At 35.6% G+C, this 18,570-nt stretch overlaps 1 protein-coding gene across 2 annotated transcripts in view; it reads right to left on the bottom strand.

Moving 5' to 3' along the window:
• Positions 1-12,746, bottom strand: part of LOC136811276 (poly [ADP-ribose] polymerase tankyrase-like) — a 46,987-nt gene extending 34,241 nt beyond the window's left edge. Inside the window, exons 1-8 of one of the 2 annotated variants that reach the window (XM_067067889.1) lie at positions 12,661-12,746; positions 4,832-5,066; positions 4,437-4,618; positions 3,801-4,026; positions 2,782-3,217; positions 1,811-2,000; positions 1,202-1,405; positions 449-612 (exon numbers count right to left, since the gene is read on the bottom strand). In XM_067067889.1, coding sequence (XP_066923990.1) covers positions 449-612; positions 1,202-1,405; positions 1,811-2,000; positions 2,782-3,217; positions 3,801-4,026; positions 4,437-4,618; positions 4,832-5,036 — 1,607 coding nt within the window. In that variant the 5' untranslated portion in view covers positions 5,037-5,066; positions 12,661-12,746. Of the gene's footprint in view, positions 1-448; positions 613-1,201; positions 1,406-1,810; positions 2,001-2,781; positions 3,218-3,800; positions 4,027-4,436; positions 4,619-4,831; positions 5,067-9,526; positions 9,616-12,660 lie in introns of those variants that run through there. The other variant, XM_067067890.1, reaches the window with a different exon arrangement.
• Positions 12,747-18,570: the final 5,824 nt, after the last annotated feature.

Below are 18,570 nucleotides of genomic sequence, written 5' to 3'. Positions count from 1 at the left end.
ATCTTGCTTTTATCTATCTATCATTATTCTTTTTAATTATAAAAATATACAATTTTTTCATTTCTTGACATATACAGAAAAACAAGTCAAGTCACAGGGGGGTACCAATCACAGGGGGTACCTACTAACATCTGTTGTTTGGGGGTACCTAAAATTCAGGGGGTACCTATTTCCTTAGGGGGTACCTATTTTCTTAGGGGGTACCTAAACCCCTGGTCCATGCCATGTTATCAAAGCCACTAAAGAAATATGGATTACATGTCATACGACCTGCTACCGTTAAAAAAAGCTATCAAACCTAGACTTCCTTAAAGGAATTGATTTTTTGATGAGAACTACTAATGATGTTAATAAGACTTAAAAACGTCGAGTTTCATTTTAAAACATTTGAAACTTGAAAACTTTCTGATTTTTATTAACACGGCGAAAAAAATAATCCATAGCAAACCTTGAAATGAGGAGTTTCAATGGTCCAGGGCCTGAACAAGCAGCAGCATAATGAATAGGTCTGTTCGCCGCGTTGTCTGACATATTGATGTCATCATGGACATTCAACACTTCTTGAAGGTATTTGGCGTTAGGATTGATACAAGCGCAAAACATCGGTGCAATCTGCTCGTAATTAAATACGAAAATATGAATAATTTTAAATTTTTTGTTTTAAATCTTTAATGTAATATTTACTTTAAAAGAAGCGCTAAAAGCGAAAGTCATGAACCAAGTGAACAATTCAATAAAAAAAGCCTGGATATAACCAAAAAGTCATCATATACGCTTGTATTCTGAACGACACACCGTGATGATCAAACAAAGTTAATTTTTTGTAGAAAACATCCCCAACAACTGCTTATTTTTTTCCTGAAATAACCACCGACGTTAATATACCCTGCACCAAGTTATTCAATCTCAGCCAAGCAAAATCTTTGATCGGAGTTAAATTGGTACCCTAATGGCAGCACTAATCAATAGCGGTGTAAACGCATCGAGAGCGCTAGATTTACTTTTCCTCGAATACTTATGACGATGTAGCCCGTTAGATGTTAATTTCAACACTGCACAATGGCTTCTTCGCGGGAAACACTTTTAAAAAATCCGATCAAAGATGGCAGATATAGCTTGGTCTATAAAGGGTATATAAAGGTCAGTGGGAAAAACCCGACAAAATATCAAATGGTTGATAAATCATAGAAAAAGTACTTACAGAAAAAGAGACATGGGTTTTCTTGGTAACCGACGCAGCCTTGAAAGATGGCAGTTTCTCTTTTGTGAAATTCAACAAATTATCATGAAGGAAATTGAAACCGTATCCATCCTTCTTGATTGCAATTTTGACAATTTCACCAGCCATCTCTCGATTACCAGTTTGAACAGCTTCATAAAAATGGTCAATCAATGAGCTAGGTTCCTGGAAAAGAAACTGATATAATCAATTACAGGGTCTTTTCAGAAAAAACCGCAACCCTAGAATTTTTGAAGTTTCTTTTTTTCTGTTTACTTTTTTTCAAACTTCTGATTCTTGATAAATGTTTACGGTATAACTTACAAATTTCACACATAGGCTTTAAATTTACTAAGAAAAAATGTTCACAGTGATACGATGAATAGAAAAAAAGTTACGCTAAAAAATATAAGGGTGTGGTTTCTTTTTAATCACCCTTAGCGAGGCAATTTAAAAGAGGCATGAAATTCTATGAAAAACACATGTCTAAACGTAGGCTGCTGACATTCAGCAACGATTTTCTACTTTTCCGTAGAGGTCTGCGTCTGCGACTCAAATACTCCATAAGGGATTAATTGTAATAAGTCATACCCTGTCAAAAGCCTTCAAATGTTTCTTCACGAAATCAATAGAGATATTCTTCTTGATACAAAAGGAAACAGCGTAAAGATGATCGGTATTTCTTTGAACTTCATCCGCCAGAAAAGCGTTGTTTCCTTCTCGGTTGCCACGACTGACAGTAACTTCACGCACTGCATGTCCAAACATTTTATAATCACCCCTGAAAACAAAGTTTGCTTTATCATAAAGAAAATATTAAACTAAGTGGAAACCATTGCAATGGTAACAAGTCTTGTTCTTATTAATTCATATGCACTATTGCAATGTCTTCGACGGACCCAACAGCTAATTGGTTGAAAGTGAAATATTGATAGATTTTACGTCACTTACAACCAATCAGCTGTTGGGTCCGTGGAAGACATTACAATGGTGCATATCATGGATACGTCACTTTTAACAAATTAGCTGTTGGGTCCGTGGAAGACATTGCAATAGTGCATATCATAAATTTCAAATTTTTAAAAGCATGATTTTGGAGCAATCGTTTTGCTTGACCCAATCACCACGCTCAAAATCTTATTTAATTTTCATCTTAAATCTGGATGAAACACTAAAACTTGGGCAGACTCTCTTACGAAGCCATGGGCTTTAGCTTAAGATTGCATATCAGAATTTTTTCAGAATTGACACCCAACGTTGTTTCATGGACGTTATGAACCCCATGGACGTTAGATATTGCTCAAAAGCTTTTGTGAGCAGATTGAAACGCCTTTTAGTAGCTTATGAGGAAAAGTAACTTTCAATTCAATAAGGCATTTTCAATCAAAAGGTCGGCTCTCAGAGCCAGGCTAATGATAAATCAGGATCCTAATCGCTACATCAAACGTAAGTTAGAGCTTTGAAGAAAAGTGAACTTAGAATAAATAAACCCTCATGGTGAAGTGTTATTTCTGAATGTCGAAAAATATGCATTATACCCAATATATTTTTAAAATCCTTACTTTCCGGTATCTTTTCTGCTCAAATCGACAGTTTTTGGTTTGGCAGTAACTTCATCTCTATCTTTTAACATCAGTTTGCAATAGTCCAAGTTCTCTTGAAGTAAGGCATACTTGTAAGCTGAACGTGATATTTGAGGGCTACGTTGCTGGAATAAAGTATAACAATTCTTTCCATCCTTGTGCAAAGCTTCCAATAAAGCATCATCGTTGGTAATAACAGCTTTAATAGCCTGTCGCTCGATGGACAGAGGAACCGTGCTGTCCTTGGAGTATGTTGGGTCTTCCTCCAATAAATTGATGTCAGGATTTGGAATAAGCTTGTTACCCCGCTTTGCAGACTTTTTCTTTGGAGAGGCTGACTTTGTAGAGCCCTTTGGTGCTTTTGGTGTTTTCTTTGAAGTTGATTTCTTTCTTGATTTCTTTTTGGTTGGAGCTTCTGAAAATTTAAAGTAAATATTATTCAAATGACAATATTATATTAAGCACGAAAACTCATTTTGCAAATTAGAAGTGATTACTATATGTCATGACCAGAAAAGGGGTTCCTTTTTTATACCGGGCAATACAATACTCTAAAAGTAAAATGGCTTAAAAAACTGAGAGAGCCTTTTAATCATTACTCCCTCTATTCATGATATGCACCATCGCCATTACATCACGGACCCAATGGCTGATTTGTTGTACAAATGACGTAAAATCAGTCAATACGTCACTTTCAACCAATCAGCTGTTGGGTCACGTAGAAGACATTGCAATGGTGCATATCATGAATTCTGCATTCTTAAAATAGCTTAACAATTATTGCGTTCCACTTAAAACTAAACCTAACCTAACAAAATGGAGACCTCTTCAGACAGTTTTATGAAGAAAAAGCCAAGTAAAAATTATAATTACTTCAAGAGTGCTTATTGATTCATGATTCATACAGATAGTCTTATGCCTGCCCAATAGAACAAGATGCAGATCTCATACAGGCTGCTTTTTAAGAAAAGATCAGTTCAAATTCTTAGAAAAAATACCTTCATTTTCCCCAGCACTTTCATCATCTCCAGCAGCACCATCGACATCGTCATCATCATCACCAGAAAAATGTTCTCCTTCGTTTGTCAACGTTTCTTTCAACAAACTTTTGGTGTTTTTCAACGTTTTGGGTGTGATGTAATACAGCCCTGGTTCGTCTGTCACTTCTTTGACACCAACATGAGAAATGATCGACGCTTTGTAAATAGTGTCATCGTATGAAACCTAACATAAAATTTTGACAACAACTTTAGATTTAGAAACAGCAGAAGTACTGATGATGACTGGCTTCTCCTCTGCCACAGGTTCTGCATTGAGCCGTCTAGGAGCCGTCAACCTACGGGGTTTGATTTCCAGGAGAAGTTTTAATAGATATTTACTGAACAAAGGTTATTAAATGTTTATATACAAAATAAGCTCTATAACTTCAAAACTAAAATGGCCCACGAAAGTACAATAAATCAACCTTGCTTTTTAAAGTACGACTCATTTAATTGAAAACATTCTGGAAATGTAAGGACCTCTCTTTCTTCCAATGCAACTCTTCCAAATAACACATAAACTATCATACAACATTATATAGACATTTCGATTTTGTATTGAAATATAACTACAGTACGTCAGCAAAGACTTACCTTGTATCTATTTGTACCAACTTGATCAAACCATGCTATGTTGATTTCTTCATTAGTAGATTCAGGTACATCATCCAGAATGCGACATAAATAAAAATCTTTCCCTGGTGCACGAACCGTCACGCAATCTTCTGCAAAATATTCAAACTCTTCGTACTCTTCTTTGACCTCAACTTCTTTTCCTGAAAATTTGAAATTCAATGAAAACTTTTTAAAAGCATCACAATGATTTTACTTTTGTTTTAAAGATTCACCCCAGACTTGAAATAAAACATTCCATATATAAGAGCCCTAAAAAGTTATGAGAAATATTCAAACCTAGAACAAAAAATATCAACCATAAAAAAATCAGTTCCCTTATTAACTATCAAACTTCCTTATTATCTTATATATACCTCTTCTCTTCATAGATGCCAGTCGACTAGACAAACGAAAGAGAGTTGATTGCGGTTGTTTTTCACCCTCTGCATCTTCCATTTCAGTGTCTGTGTCAGCATATGCATCGTCATCATCGACAGGCTTCTTAGTTTGTTCAATTTGAAATGCAACTTTTGAGTTGGATGAACCTTCCTCACTTTTTGACAATTTTCTTTTAGGCATGGTGATAAATGATGCACATGGATCTCAAACCTGAAAAAAATACATACATCCATGAATCAAACTATCGAATGGGTAGGGGTGTCTAAGGACATAAAATGTCATAGATACAAAAAACTAATGTTTCCCAAGCTCCTTTTTTATGAAAGAGAAATTATAAGGCCTGCAGATTTGTGGTATTTTCCTTGATTCCAAAATTGAGGTGGATAAAACATCAAAGGATGAAAAGATTGATCGTAGTGAATAGTGCTAACATTGTTCTTAGAATTTTTTCTGGAGATCTTGCTTGATTTATATCTTTAAATAGGTGACTTAAGGCTGAAGAGGTGTCATTATTTAAGAACTTATGGATAAGTTTAGTACATAATTCTAGTTTAAAGAGTTTATCGGTGTTAAAAGGGTTAAATTTACTGCCCTCAGAGGGACATACATGATCTATATTTAGCACATTTTAAGATTGATTCATTTATCACATTTAAGCTATTAGTATTTGTAACCCCCAAGCAATTTGGAGTACATTAAAAATGAGACCGGTCTTGGTGATGTCGTGCTCCTGCCGCTTTCGGACTGGTTAATTGTGCACCTAAAAGCTGAAAATGGCTGAGAAGACCGCACGATACAGTATGGTCCGTGCGGACAAAATGCGAAATAAAGCAGACGAAGGTGCGGTCCCACCCTTTGTTTATATTTCTTTCGGTTGCCGTAAGAATTTCAGTCTCTAGTTCAAACAAGCAAAACAACAACAAAAAAATGTCTGCACCATGACCACACTGGATACCACACTTATTCTAATGGTACTCTTTAGTGACCAATCAAGTGTGTTTGAAAGGAAAGATTTTTGGATAATTTCTGGTCAATAAAAAGGTATCATTTTACCGCATGGTAATCATTTCGCCACTTTTTTGCTGTACATTTTATCGACCTGTCCACACCAAGACCGGTCTCATTTTTTATGTACTCCAAATCGTTTGGGGGGTCACATTTAGGAGAACCCCATAAAGGTAATGCAATAAGTTAGATGGGAATTAACTAGGCTAAAGTATAATGATATAATATTCTTTCTTGGAAGAAACCATACGGTATTATACAGTCATAGACAGTCAAGAGAATCCCTCAATTGCAGTATAATTCAATTGCAATTGCGCTATAAGCATCGCTTTTACATTTTTTATATACCGCAATTGTAGTATATAAAAGAAACAGAATTCAAGATTCAAGGAAAAAACAGGCAATTTTTGTACATAATTGATCATATCTTTTTAACGCATAGACAAAATATTTTTTCCGTAGTTCAGATTCTTTTAACAAAAACAAGCTTCTTCTCATATGATTTTTTACAGTCGATGTTTGTTTATCTTTGTTGACTAGCGGTATAATATCTACCCCTTTTAAGCCTTTGTAGGCTACAGTAACCACAAATGAAAACTACTGCAATTGCAGTATACCACAAGTGAAGGATTTCACTGACTGATACACCTAATTCTTCATGCAAAAATTACAAGTTTGCAAAAAATGCCACATAGAAGATCTTTCAAATTCAGTATGTGAATAGAGCAGTAAGAAATACAACCTTAGTATTTTCCTTTATTTTGCAAAAGTTCTAGGAATGAAAATAAAGGGATATAATGATAATTGAATATCCACTGATGATCTGCGGCAAATATCGTAAAGCTAAAATTGCTTCGCCTACTCCTCGCTTGTCTGTACACAAACCCAATATCTACGGCTAATTTCAAAATTCATTGCCGTAGAGATGATTGACAGATTAATGTTTTTCACCCACGCGGGGGCTACTGGGCATTCTACAAGCGTTCTTGTCTCAATCCTCGGACCACACTAAAATGGCAGACTTAGCTGTGACAGATTTTTTTGATGGAAATTGTTGGAATGTTTACAAGGCTCTTGACAGAAAATCCTTTGTTTTATTAGCCTCCGTCTCAGAACGCGGTCAGAAAATTTTGCGGATAATGTCACAGCGAAAATGCATCCAGTGAAATGTGAGTAATGTATCATGATTCAAGTCGACTGACAAAATAATACACATACATGTTACAAGTTCTGCCTACGGATTCTCAATCTCAGCTATAATAAAACTATTACATGTTAGTAGCAGACCCGACTGACCAATGTTATGTAGCAGGTTGGAACACGAGTTTCTGCTGGAAAGATGCAGTTTGTTTTCAAGTTAAATCTTCAAAATAAAACAAACTGTGTGTGTTTCTTTACTTCCAAACAACCTACCAATAGTTTTGGAACACTCCATAATAAAGGAAGATGGCTCTTCTTGTGGATTGACTTTCTGATACCCCATATAAACACGATGTGACATGAAAGTGAAGAGACATGATTTGTTGGTTTTTGTTTGATTTGTTGACTCATATATCTCATGGCAAATGGGATAGGAAATGACTTTTCATGTATTTCTTGGCTCTACATATGATACCTCTAACTTTGAACACCTCCAGAATGTTGAAAAAAGCATTTTACGAGATAAGTTTCAATTATAATTTTCATGGAAATTTTTAATCGACAGATTTGGCTTGGCGTCAGTTTTGTTTGGTATGGCAATGAAATGCCACACAGTCACTCTACAAATGATGCCTCCAGCCATGATTGGTATCAGAATGTTGGAAAAAAAACATTTTACGAGAAATTGTTGATAGAAATTACATTGTTGACTTATTTTTACAATTTTGGCGGTGTGGGTTTAGTTGGTTGATAATGTTTACACTGTGGGATGGTTTTCAAAAAACTGTTATATTGATTGTTGTTTGTTGGAATTGATTACCAAAAAAAAGAGAAACTTTTTTTGATAAATACTTTATTTTTTTCATGAATCGAAAAAACTGTGTGGATAGTATGTCTTGTAGTAACCAATGCAGTGTCTGTTTTCAAATTTTGAAAGTTCTATACCTACTGAATTGAAGCTCTGACTAGCTCTGTTTTTAAAACTTTGAGCCATGTTTTTTTCTTTGTTGCTATTAAAGATAGATTTTTAAATTGTCGTAATGTAAATTTATGGTAAAGTTTTAGTTTTTGAGTTTAGTTCATCAGTAGTACATACAGTAGTATTTTTTCAGTGATCCTTTCTTGTAAATATAGTAACATTTAACCAGACTCATTGCCCTCATTATATTCGAATTTATATCTTTTTAGGACTAATTTACATATTTTTAAACACCAAAACAAAGCAAACAACATGCCAGTTCTTTCTGGACAAATATACATGTATACTTTATTGTGTGCTTGGAGTTTTTTTTTAATCAACCCTCTCAACTGCTGATCTTTCAACTATTATTTAGGAGTATAGAATGGGCTTCCATAGTACCATTTTCTCTAAGTATTTTGTGCAAATTTTCAACAAAGTAGACTTCTTGACTGTCCTTGTCCCTTATGTTAAAGTTGTTCTGATGAAGGACATTGCTATTTTTGGTAGCCTTCACATATCAATAAGGAGCTTTGGTGTAAATGTTCCCTGCAATAATTTCACAGATTTCCTCTGCTTTCTGCTTGAAAACGCTGTCGTATAGCCGAAAACGAAAGTGAAACTGTGAAAACGTCCGCAAATTCGGGCCCAGTCCTTTTCCGAGACGGAGGAATTGTCCTTGGTTGCTGCACAGACGACTACAGGCGACTGAGGTTCAATTCGCACTCGCAGTGGATCACTTGGCAAGTGAATATGAACCTTCACACACCAGGTCAAACCATGCCATGCGAAGAGAATTGGGTACTAGTCAGTTCAAGGTGCTGACGGGGCGCTATCGTCAACTGCTCTAACATGGGACAGCCATTCGGCCACCATTTCACGAAACCTCCGAAGTCATTAATTAACATAACCACAAATCATAGATAGCAAACAATGTAAATACGCTACCCTCACCAGGTCAAAAGGAACAAATCTTTGCAACAGGAAACGCATAAATGCGATTGCGCGCATTCGCACAAGCGTCCAAACACAGATATAAAAAAGTCTGTTCTTCCGTGACAAATTGTGAGGTCTGTTATCGACACTCTGTAACTTAAACATGTCAATCAATCGTGCACAATGGAAAAAAAGTACCTACTGTAGAGAAAAACCACACAAAAAATGGCGTCAAAATGCAAGCAGTGTGAGTGTGATTAAATTGTTAATTACTTCTTTGAATTGTACTTTTAAAATGCTTTAAAAATACATTTGGTTGTGATTATGGGATGGTGAAAGTTTGATTGATAAACTTGGTTGAAGTATCAAAACAAACTTGTCAAAGAGATTTAAACAGTAAGTGAAAATACAGTCCAAAAATCAACCATCCCAAGATTTGACCAATCGTCCCAAGTTAGAGCAGTTGACGACAATTGAAAGCGTCTATAGTTGCGAAAATGGGCCCCAAAGCCTCCTGCGATAAACCAAATAAAAATAGAAATTGCCGTTATTAATTTTGTTAGATCAAACATATCGATGTTTGTAATAGCCTGGGTATCCAGACTCAAAAATTCAGAAAAAAATCTCTTACCTCAACATACAAAGTTTCTAACATTATAGAGTCTGGTGCAACTAAAAAAGTCTGGTACAGTTTGTTTGATACCGTCCACTGCTCTAACTTGGGACTGTCTGACAAAACATGGGACGGCAATTCGGCCACCATTTCACCGAACCTCCAAAGTAATTTGATTTGAGTTAATGCAACGGCGTATTAAAAAATACATGATTTCTCTTTCGCACCGAGTAAGCTTTTAAATCAAAATATGAAAAAAATCTGTAGTGCAACACATGCCAATGTCTGGAACGAAAAAGACCAAACTAGTGACAAAACGATATAGCGTTTGACGTCACTCGCGCAGCAAGTTACACATTCGTTAATTGAGTGATAGGTGGTTAGGCGGCGACCGTTCTCTAATTCTCCAATCAGCGTCTGGTCATTTTGAATGAAAACAAAAAAGTTAAAAAGGGCGCGCTATCAGTTAGTCACACTAGGAAATCAAGCTTTCAGAAAAAACAACATCAGTCATCTACAGGATGTATTTGCAACAACAAGGATAAGAGTTACCTGGATCAAGTTTGCAAGACAATTAATTAAAATTTGAAAATTTGAAACAAAATATAACGTGCAGCAGCCAAAATCAATCAACCAACCAAAATTTGTCAATTCCAGAGACAGCGCTTCGATTTTTAAGGCCTTGTTTATACGCTAAAGTAAAAACAATTCTGCACATGTAAATGGGTTAGTGTTTGAGGTCCGGCAAAATTTCCGGGAAATAGCCTATCCGGCAGTGCGCGGATCTAGGCGGGTTCGGTCTCCCCCGTAGATCTTTTTCTTGGGAAGTTGATCTTCTTATTTTAGTTCTCAAGGTTGGCTTGACTGAAATTTTTTCATCTATGGCTCAAAGTTTAGGCAATTTCTCATAGTTTTTGAGAATGTTAATTTCATTAAAAAGCCCCGGGTTATTTTTTCATGAATCCCTTTAGCAGTCAGGAACAATCGCCTTATTTAGGAGAAATAAGACTTTGATCTCAATTTTAAGGGCTTTAGGCTTTTCCGCGCATTTTGAAACTAGTTTTAATGGAAAGAGCAGCCTCGAATTGGTAAAGTTTTAAAAAAATTATCAAGATTTCTCGGTGCAATCGATCACAATCCTAATATAAAGCACTACAAGGAAGCCCCTCTTGATTTTTTTCATGTCCGCCATTTTTCTTTTTGAGACGCTTTTGTTCAGAAGACAGATTCTTACTTCTGATTGGTTCTTATGGATTATTAGAATTGTGATTGATTCCACCGGTGGATTTTTCTGAAAATCACCATATGGAATCAATTTTTTGTGCTCTTTCCAAGGGGAGCAACCAAATTATGCGCAGTTTCTTCATTCACAAGATAATTACACCCGTCTCCTAATTAGGAGACGTGAACCTCCTGATTAGGAGTTTGCAGCATTAATCTTTTATACGCATTTCGGCAGGACACTATAGTGTGACTAACTGGCTATCAGTGAAAGGTTATCGTAACATGTTATGACAGAAAGTATGATTGATAAACTTGGTGGAGTTATCAAAACAAATTTGTTGTCAAAGAGATTGAACAGTAAGTGAAAATACAGATCAACAGTCCCATCATGTTTCAACCAATACTGCCTGTGAGTGAACCCTTGTTGACAGACCTCACACACTGACCCATTTAAATAAGGTCTGGGATATCCTAACCTGATAACAGATGTTCATAATTTTCTTACCCGCACGGTAAACCTATAAAGGCGCTTGAAAATTATAATGTTTGTTTTCACACATCCCTTTAGAGCTTCACCGTGGTGTGCAGAAAACATTCACAATCTGATCTCAGGTTAGGATATCCAGGCTATGTTTGTAATGTAAGTGCACTTTATAGTTTTGATTCGACCATTGAAGAATCATATTCTGGTTTTCATGTTATTAGATACTGTTTTAGAGCTTTAGCCCTGGCCTAATATGCCTGTGTTTTGCTTTATTCTAGTGTGAAGTCTTTTCAGGTGTTCTTTATTCCTACTTTTAACTTGTTTGTTTATCAATGATGACAGTATAGATAGATTGTCACCTTCGCTTAAAGCCAGACGGTGTCAATCGAACAACTTTGAACAAAAATCGCAATCGAACCAATCGAATGTAATCGAACGCAATCGAATAATTGCGATTCGATTGTCGAACGTAATCGAATCTAAATCGAACGGCCGATTCCTGGGTAATATTCGATTGTGTTCGATTGCGTTCGAGTACGACCCTCGACATGGCCCGAGAATTCTCGGGCCAAAACTTTTATTGGAATGCGCATAAAGCCCGAGGATGGCCCAAGCATGGCCCGAGCAAACCCGCTTGTAATTTCAAGACTGCATTTTTTCAATATTTTCTCTAGAAAAACTTGATTTCACTTAAATATTTGCTATATTAAACTGGTCCTGGTTTTAAACTTTGAAGCCTGGTCTATTTAGCAAGATGAACTGGATGAAACGCGATGAAATAAATCAAAATTAACATTTTCACACATTTTCAACGTCATTTTCACGTTTTAATTTTATTATGACTGGACAAGCTGGATTAATCAATGGAATCTTCTGACACAGGCACAAAGGTATAGGTTGAACAGTTTACGTCTTAAGTCGTAGCCCGAAACGTGGCCCGAATGATTCGGGTCAAGTTTGGGCCAAAAGAATTGATAGGGTCTCTCGGCCCGAACATGGCCCGAAGAGGCCAGAGAATTCTCGGGCCATGTCGAGGGTCGTGTTCGAGTAACGTTAGATTGGTTTGATTGGTTGACTATGTTCCATTGGTTCGATTACAATTATGTTTGATGAGTTTGATTGCGATTAAATTAAATTGGATCACTCTGTTAGAGCTTTTCAGCACGGGCGGCCGAGCGCTTATTAAGTATCGTACGAAAGCGAATAAAATCAGGACCCTGCCGCCGCACCGGACTGTCTGGTGTATTTGTCCAGTTGGCAAAAAGTATCCTTTCGCTACACCGGCGGACGCAATAAGTCGTTCGATCGATTGACACCGTCTGATTAAAGGTCTATTCAATCGATTTGAAATTACACAACCAAGGTTGTTTAAAAAAAGGGTTGCAACTAGCAGACTGACAGTGTACAAGAGAAGAGCAAAAACAAAATAGGATGAATAGCTAACCTTGTGTTTGTGTTGCTCTTGTTGTAGTTCGCTTCCTTCCTTCTATATATTGTATTTTGTCATCTGTACCTAATTCTTTCAACGCTAAACTAGAATGTTTGTATTCGATATGAGGGATTGCTTTTATAGAAACCTGAAACTTTGCAGCAACCACCCACAATCTTTCCTTTTTTTCATTCATTGGCTGGACACTGGCTCAACAATAATTTGAAAAAAATCTGACTGTCTGAATCGGAAAAGGATAATTACAAGGTCTCAAAAGAAGGTTGTCTATTGCTCATTCCGACATTTTAAATTTTCCGGGGGTTTTGTTGTTTGGAATTGATTAACTAACAGTTAGGTAGGGTCAGGGTTGCTAGTAACGGCTTGTCACTGTGCCGGGTGCATACTCGGCGCCTTGGGCCCCGCAGGGTTGCTAGTAACGGCTCGAATTTCAGTCAGGTTATAAGTCGATGTCGGAATGAGCAGTAGACAACCTTCTTTTGAGACCTTGTAATTATCCTCTCCCGTCTGAATCGTGTGATTGTTTTGCAGTCAGGAACTATTGCAAATTAGGATATGATGGCCAAACTAGGATGTTAGCCTAATTAGGCTAGGATTTATATCCTAGTTAGGATATTAATGGCTTAATTTGGATATATGAAATATTCAAACCTAAATATCTTGAGAACAAGTAAAATCCGCGTCAATCTTACTACATGGACTTGTTACTTGTACTAAGAAGAGTATTTAAAGCGAAAAACTTTTCTCTTTTTAGAGCGGAGTGAAAAGATGTGATTATCTTATTAAAATTTAGCTTAATTTGGCCATGATAGCCAAATTAAGCCGATTTAAGTTCTACATACAGCGCGCCATTTTTTGTCTGAAAAATGAAAAAAACTTAGTATCATAATATATTGTTGTTATCGTGGGCTTTAAAAGTATAGTTTTTTGGTTTTGCTGGTCTTAAAGATATGTTATTAAGATATTAAAGTTACACTTGATAGATTGATTAAATATTTAAATTGAGGAAGGTCTTTTTTACGTTTTTTTATGTATTATAGCTGACAAGCTTGTTCATAAAATCTAAAAGTGTACAAAACAAGTTTATTATGAAGATAAAAAATAGATAGATAAAACATGTTTCTAAAGCAAAGTTCGGATTACGTTTGTTTACATTAATCTTGAAATAATTTCGACTGTACTGCTGTATATATGTAAACATAATTTTGCTGAAACAGCATAATATTTAAAAACTGAATATTTTCTCAGTCCGCTCAAATTTTACCCAAAAAACATACGGAACTCATTCAAATAAATAAGAATTTGACATTTTAAGCTAAATATTGACGCGGATTTTGAAATCCAAGTCAAAAATTGGAATTTTGTTCCTTCCAGCCTAATTAGGCTACAATTTCTGGCTTAATTAAGCCATCGTATCCAAGTTAGGCCAGAATCGGCGAACATAGCCTAATTTGCAATAGTTCCTGACTGTTTTGATTTTGCAAAAGAATGCCCCATTATGAAAAGCTGACGTCGACAAAATCGCAAAAATCTTGCCCGGGATTGCGCCACAACGCTTCGTATTTTGCTTTTCTCAGCAAAAAAAAATTCTTGATTTTCTCACCAGAAACGGCTGCATAATACGAGGAATGTGAGCAGCAGGGGTAGCCACCAACGGAATTATCTGCTGTTCTTTTTTCCCAGGAGAGATGAGAGAGCTTTAGAGGGTTAAATCCAGGAGGGGGCTTTCTAAACACCTTGAAAAAATCTAGGATAGGACGGAGGATAGATATGTGTAAAGGTTAGCAACTTAGTTTTGTGAATACGGAGCGAAGGGCAAGCTCGCAATGTATGGGCAAGCGAAATCGTAATGTTATGTAATGGGCTATTTTTGGGCTATAACTTCTTATAGCCACAACCTAAAATTTTTATACACATATCACGTTGATCTACATCACAAGGCGCTTCTTTCCAGCTATGTTTGACATTTTGAAAGTGAGTGGAACTGTTTCACTTTTTCTTTGGACATGCCGTAACTCACTTGAGTAGGGATTCAGTGGTAGATTCTCGCGACATTTTATTTAGCGAAAACATTTAGTAGGTTGGGAACTTTTTGTCGAAGGGGGAGAGAAAGCACAGTTACAAATTTATTTTTCTCATACTTACTTCACTTTATCTTGTTGCGCCCTTTCTTATTTTCATCACTTTGAAAAAATAATTTCTACTTACTATGTACAATTTATAATTTTTTTACAAAATAGAAAATTTGAAAAATCGTTTCATTAGAAAAAAGCAAGAACTAAACCTTATTTCGTGTATCTTGCTCACTTTGAACGGGCAGTGGGAGTGAGAGCAATTGGCAGCGAATGAATTTCTTCATCTTTCTTATTTTATTGGTTAACACTACAAACCTGTCAGTTCATGTGGATAAATTGAGACAGTGATGGTGGTGGCTCGCATTGATATTTATTAAGAATTTAAAACTATCGTAAACAGTTTGTTACTTAAGTTGAGAAAATACTCCTAAAAGTTTAAATTGTTCATGGCATGATATACTCAGAAGTAAAAATTATTATCTCCACCACATCTCCAAGTGAATACGAAATCGAATTCATACATATTTTCTAATTCTCATTGATCACCCAAAAGCTCCATAAAACGGTAACAATAAATGTTCAAATAACATTCATCTTAATGTCCATATAGCAAACGCATGTTTGTATCAAAAGGTCTATGATTAAAGTATCACTTCATCACACAGATTCCAAAGTTATTCGTGATACTTGCTAAAGTCTTGGTCAGATATCATTTTTGAATATCCAGTACGATAAAAAACTTCTTGGTGTGAGCCTCAGTAAGTTGGCAAGTATACTAAAATGACATCAAACCAGTATACTAAAATGACGGTTAATCATTTCTCCACTGTCTACCTGTTCTTATAGACGTAAAGCCATCTCAACCACCGTCTCCGTGTTTCCAACGTAACGTAGTCTTCATCATCGTGGAATCAATAACTCACACAAGGAAGGATTGTAGGAATTCTTCACCCGTCACAATGGCCGTCGTTAGAATAATGAAACGATATCCTGTGAAGAATAATGGTTGTTGTGTTTAAAAATATATGATAAAAGATACTATGTATTATCTGAATCGAGGGGTAAATCACTCGAAAAAGTAGAAAAATGGTGTACAAGATTTGTGATTTATACGATGGCTCTGAGGGAGAATTTCCTCTCCATTTCAAATTCTCTTTTCCTTTTAAAACAAACAATAGGTTCTATTGTTTAACAAAAGGAGAAGTGAATTTCAAAAGGAGAATTATTTTCACCTTTTGTCAAAAGGACAATTATTTTCACCTTTTGTCAAAAGGAGAATTTTTTTCACCTTTTGTCAAAAGGAGAATTTTTTTATCTGGATTTGGATTTTTAGACTTAGTCGTCATGCATTTTAACCTTGAATTTTAACCTTAACCTTAATCGTGAGTTGATGAGTAAAAGCTTAGTATTTCCCGTTGTCTTCGGACCATCTTTAATCTGGCGTTTGTACAAAAAACATGCGGGCCGCACAACTTATGTACAAAACAATTTGCTTCAAAATTCTACATAGGAGATTCACTTCTATCATTCGGCTTTACTTCATTTTCCCCTTCTCACTCTAAATGCGGTCCGTTTTGTTTCTGGGAAATCTAATAAAGGTTATCATGTCATGGCCTGGCTATTGGGCAAAGACTCTCACAATGAGAGTGACGCCCCCCAAATAACTTAAACAACATGGCCTGGCTATTAGCTAGTACTGTTCATATTCAACACGAATGATTGTCCACACACGTGTGCATTCCTTTAGAATTCCCATTTCCATTTTGTCAAAAGGTGAAGTGAAAAAAATGCACCTTTTGTGTTAAATTTAAAAAGGAGAAAAAAATTCACCTTTTGTGTTAAAAGGAGAAAAAAGTTCACCTTTTATATTTCACTTCTCCTTTTCATTAAAAGGAAAGGAGAAATTTTGAAAAAGTAGAAAAATGGTGTACAAGATTTGTGATTTATTTTTGATTTATTTCTTATTTATAAAATTGTGTACGAGATTTGCCTTGCCCCTCGATCTAAATCCTCACCGAAAACGTTCATAAATGCTGCATGTTTTTTTTTATAAGCAAGTGTCTGCTCCTATATCAGACTTGCATTATGCTTAGTATTCTATTGTTCTCCAACAATAGAGCCATTATTTAGGTACCCAAAACTGAGCCTGCATATGCTTATAAACGCTATGCTTATAAAAGAAAAAAAACATGTATTCAATATCCCTATTATGCATGTTTTTTCGTGCATTTTCAATATCAAAAAGCTTATAACTCAATCACTATAAGTATAAGACCCGATTTAAAAATCTTTGTCTCGAATTTTAACTTAACTACTTTGTCTCATTAGTAACCTTACTTGCTTACTTGCAAAGACTTTGTTCAGTCTAAGCTGACCGCAAAACGTGAAATGTCTTTGAAAGTCACCCAATGAAAAGAAAATTAAAGATTCCTGTGATTAGGAAACTAACCTTTTGGATACTACCCAATGAAGTATAAGCCCGAAGGGCTAGAATCGAATGTCCTTGGTAGGATTTGAAGCCACTAAATCCTACCAAAGTTGCGCGGCCTTGAGCGACCCGTGTGGTTTTTATACAAATTCCGGATTGAAAGTAAAAGTTTCCGCTAGATTAAAAAAAAAATACCACTCGAAAACAAAGAAATCGTTAAGTTCAATCGCCATCAAAGATACGGCGCATATTTTAAGGCTTCACTTTTTCTTCCCTCAGAAAGGTTAAAGATTCGCCTCTAGCCTTTCGTGCTTAAAACTCAATGATACTACCCACCTTGATATCATTAATTTGTTCGATACACCTTGTAACGCAAAAATATTTTCAAAATGTTTTTTCTTCGCCGAAAATAAGGTCTTCAAAGTTGAAATACTGTTCTTCTTAAAAGTCTTCATTTTCTTCTTCATCAAATTTTTTCATTATGATTTTTAAATTTTCAGATTCAGGAATAGTTGGCCTAACAGAAAATGTATAACATGCCATAGTCTTATTGGCTAAATCAGGCAGAAATCTATATTTTGTAAATGGCAAATATGAAAAATTCACTATGGTCAGAGCCCTTTAGGCTTAAAACTCAAAAAGTTAAGAACATCTTAAAAAATTTATATGTTCTTATAAAAAAAGGTGTACACGAATGGAAAAAGATTATCTCAGTTACTATATCATTGAGAAACTATCTCAGGGATCAATCGAAAACTCCCAATCAAAATAAACCATCGAAACCGCTAACCAAATCTAAATATTATCTTAACCATTTAGGGTTTTGGAAAAAACGGATTTTTTAAAAAATGTTGAAGATTTTTACAAACCCCATCTTTTCCAGTAACATCAGTTTTACTAGGCACCTATAGTGAAAGTCTGAATCCCAGATCTCTATAGATATATACTTTCTATAAGAAACTCTTTTCGTTAGAGGACGAACAGTATCCTACTAAAGTGATAAGAAAGGTATTACTTTATTGGAACTAATTTTAGCGTTTTTCCAATTTTTTAGCAAAACCGCGAAAATTTGAACCCACGAAAGACAATTTTTTCCAATTTTATCAAAAAATTTGAAAAATCCCTAGGAAAATGAAAGAAATTTGTCCAAAAAAGGGCTAAACCGTGAAAATTAAAACCCGCGAAATGCAATTTTCCCGATTTTTTTTTCGACTGTGAATATTAGTTCCCGGGAAAATTAGTTACATTAAGGTTTTTTATTTCACGTCAACTAGATAGCATTTCGTATCTCTAAGTACTTAGAGATAGCACTTCGTATCTCTAAGTACTTACAGATAGCACCTTCGTATCTCTAAGTACTTAGAGATACGAAGGTGCTATCCGTATGTACTTAAAGATACAAAG

Source organism: Clytia hemisphaerica, unplaced genomic scaffold, assembly GCF_902728285.1.
Source record: "Clytia hemisphaerica strain Z4C2 unplaced genomic scaffold, Clytia hemisphaerica genome assembly, whole genome shotgun sequence".
NCBI lineage: Eukaryota > Metazoa > Cnidaria > Hydrozoa > Leptothecata > Clytiidae > Clytia > Clytia hemisphaerica.
Note: the sequence above shows the minus strand (reverse complement) of the source record. Positions and strands in the feature narration are given on the sequence as shown.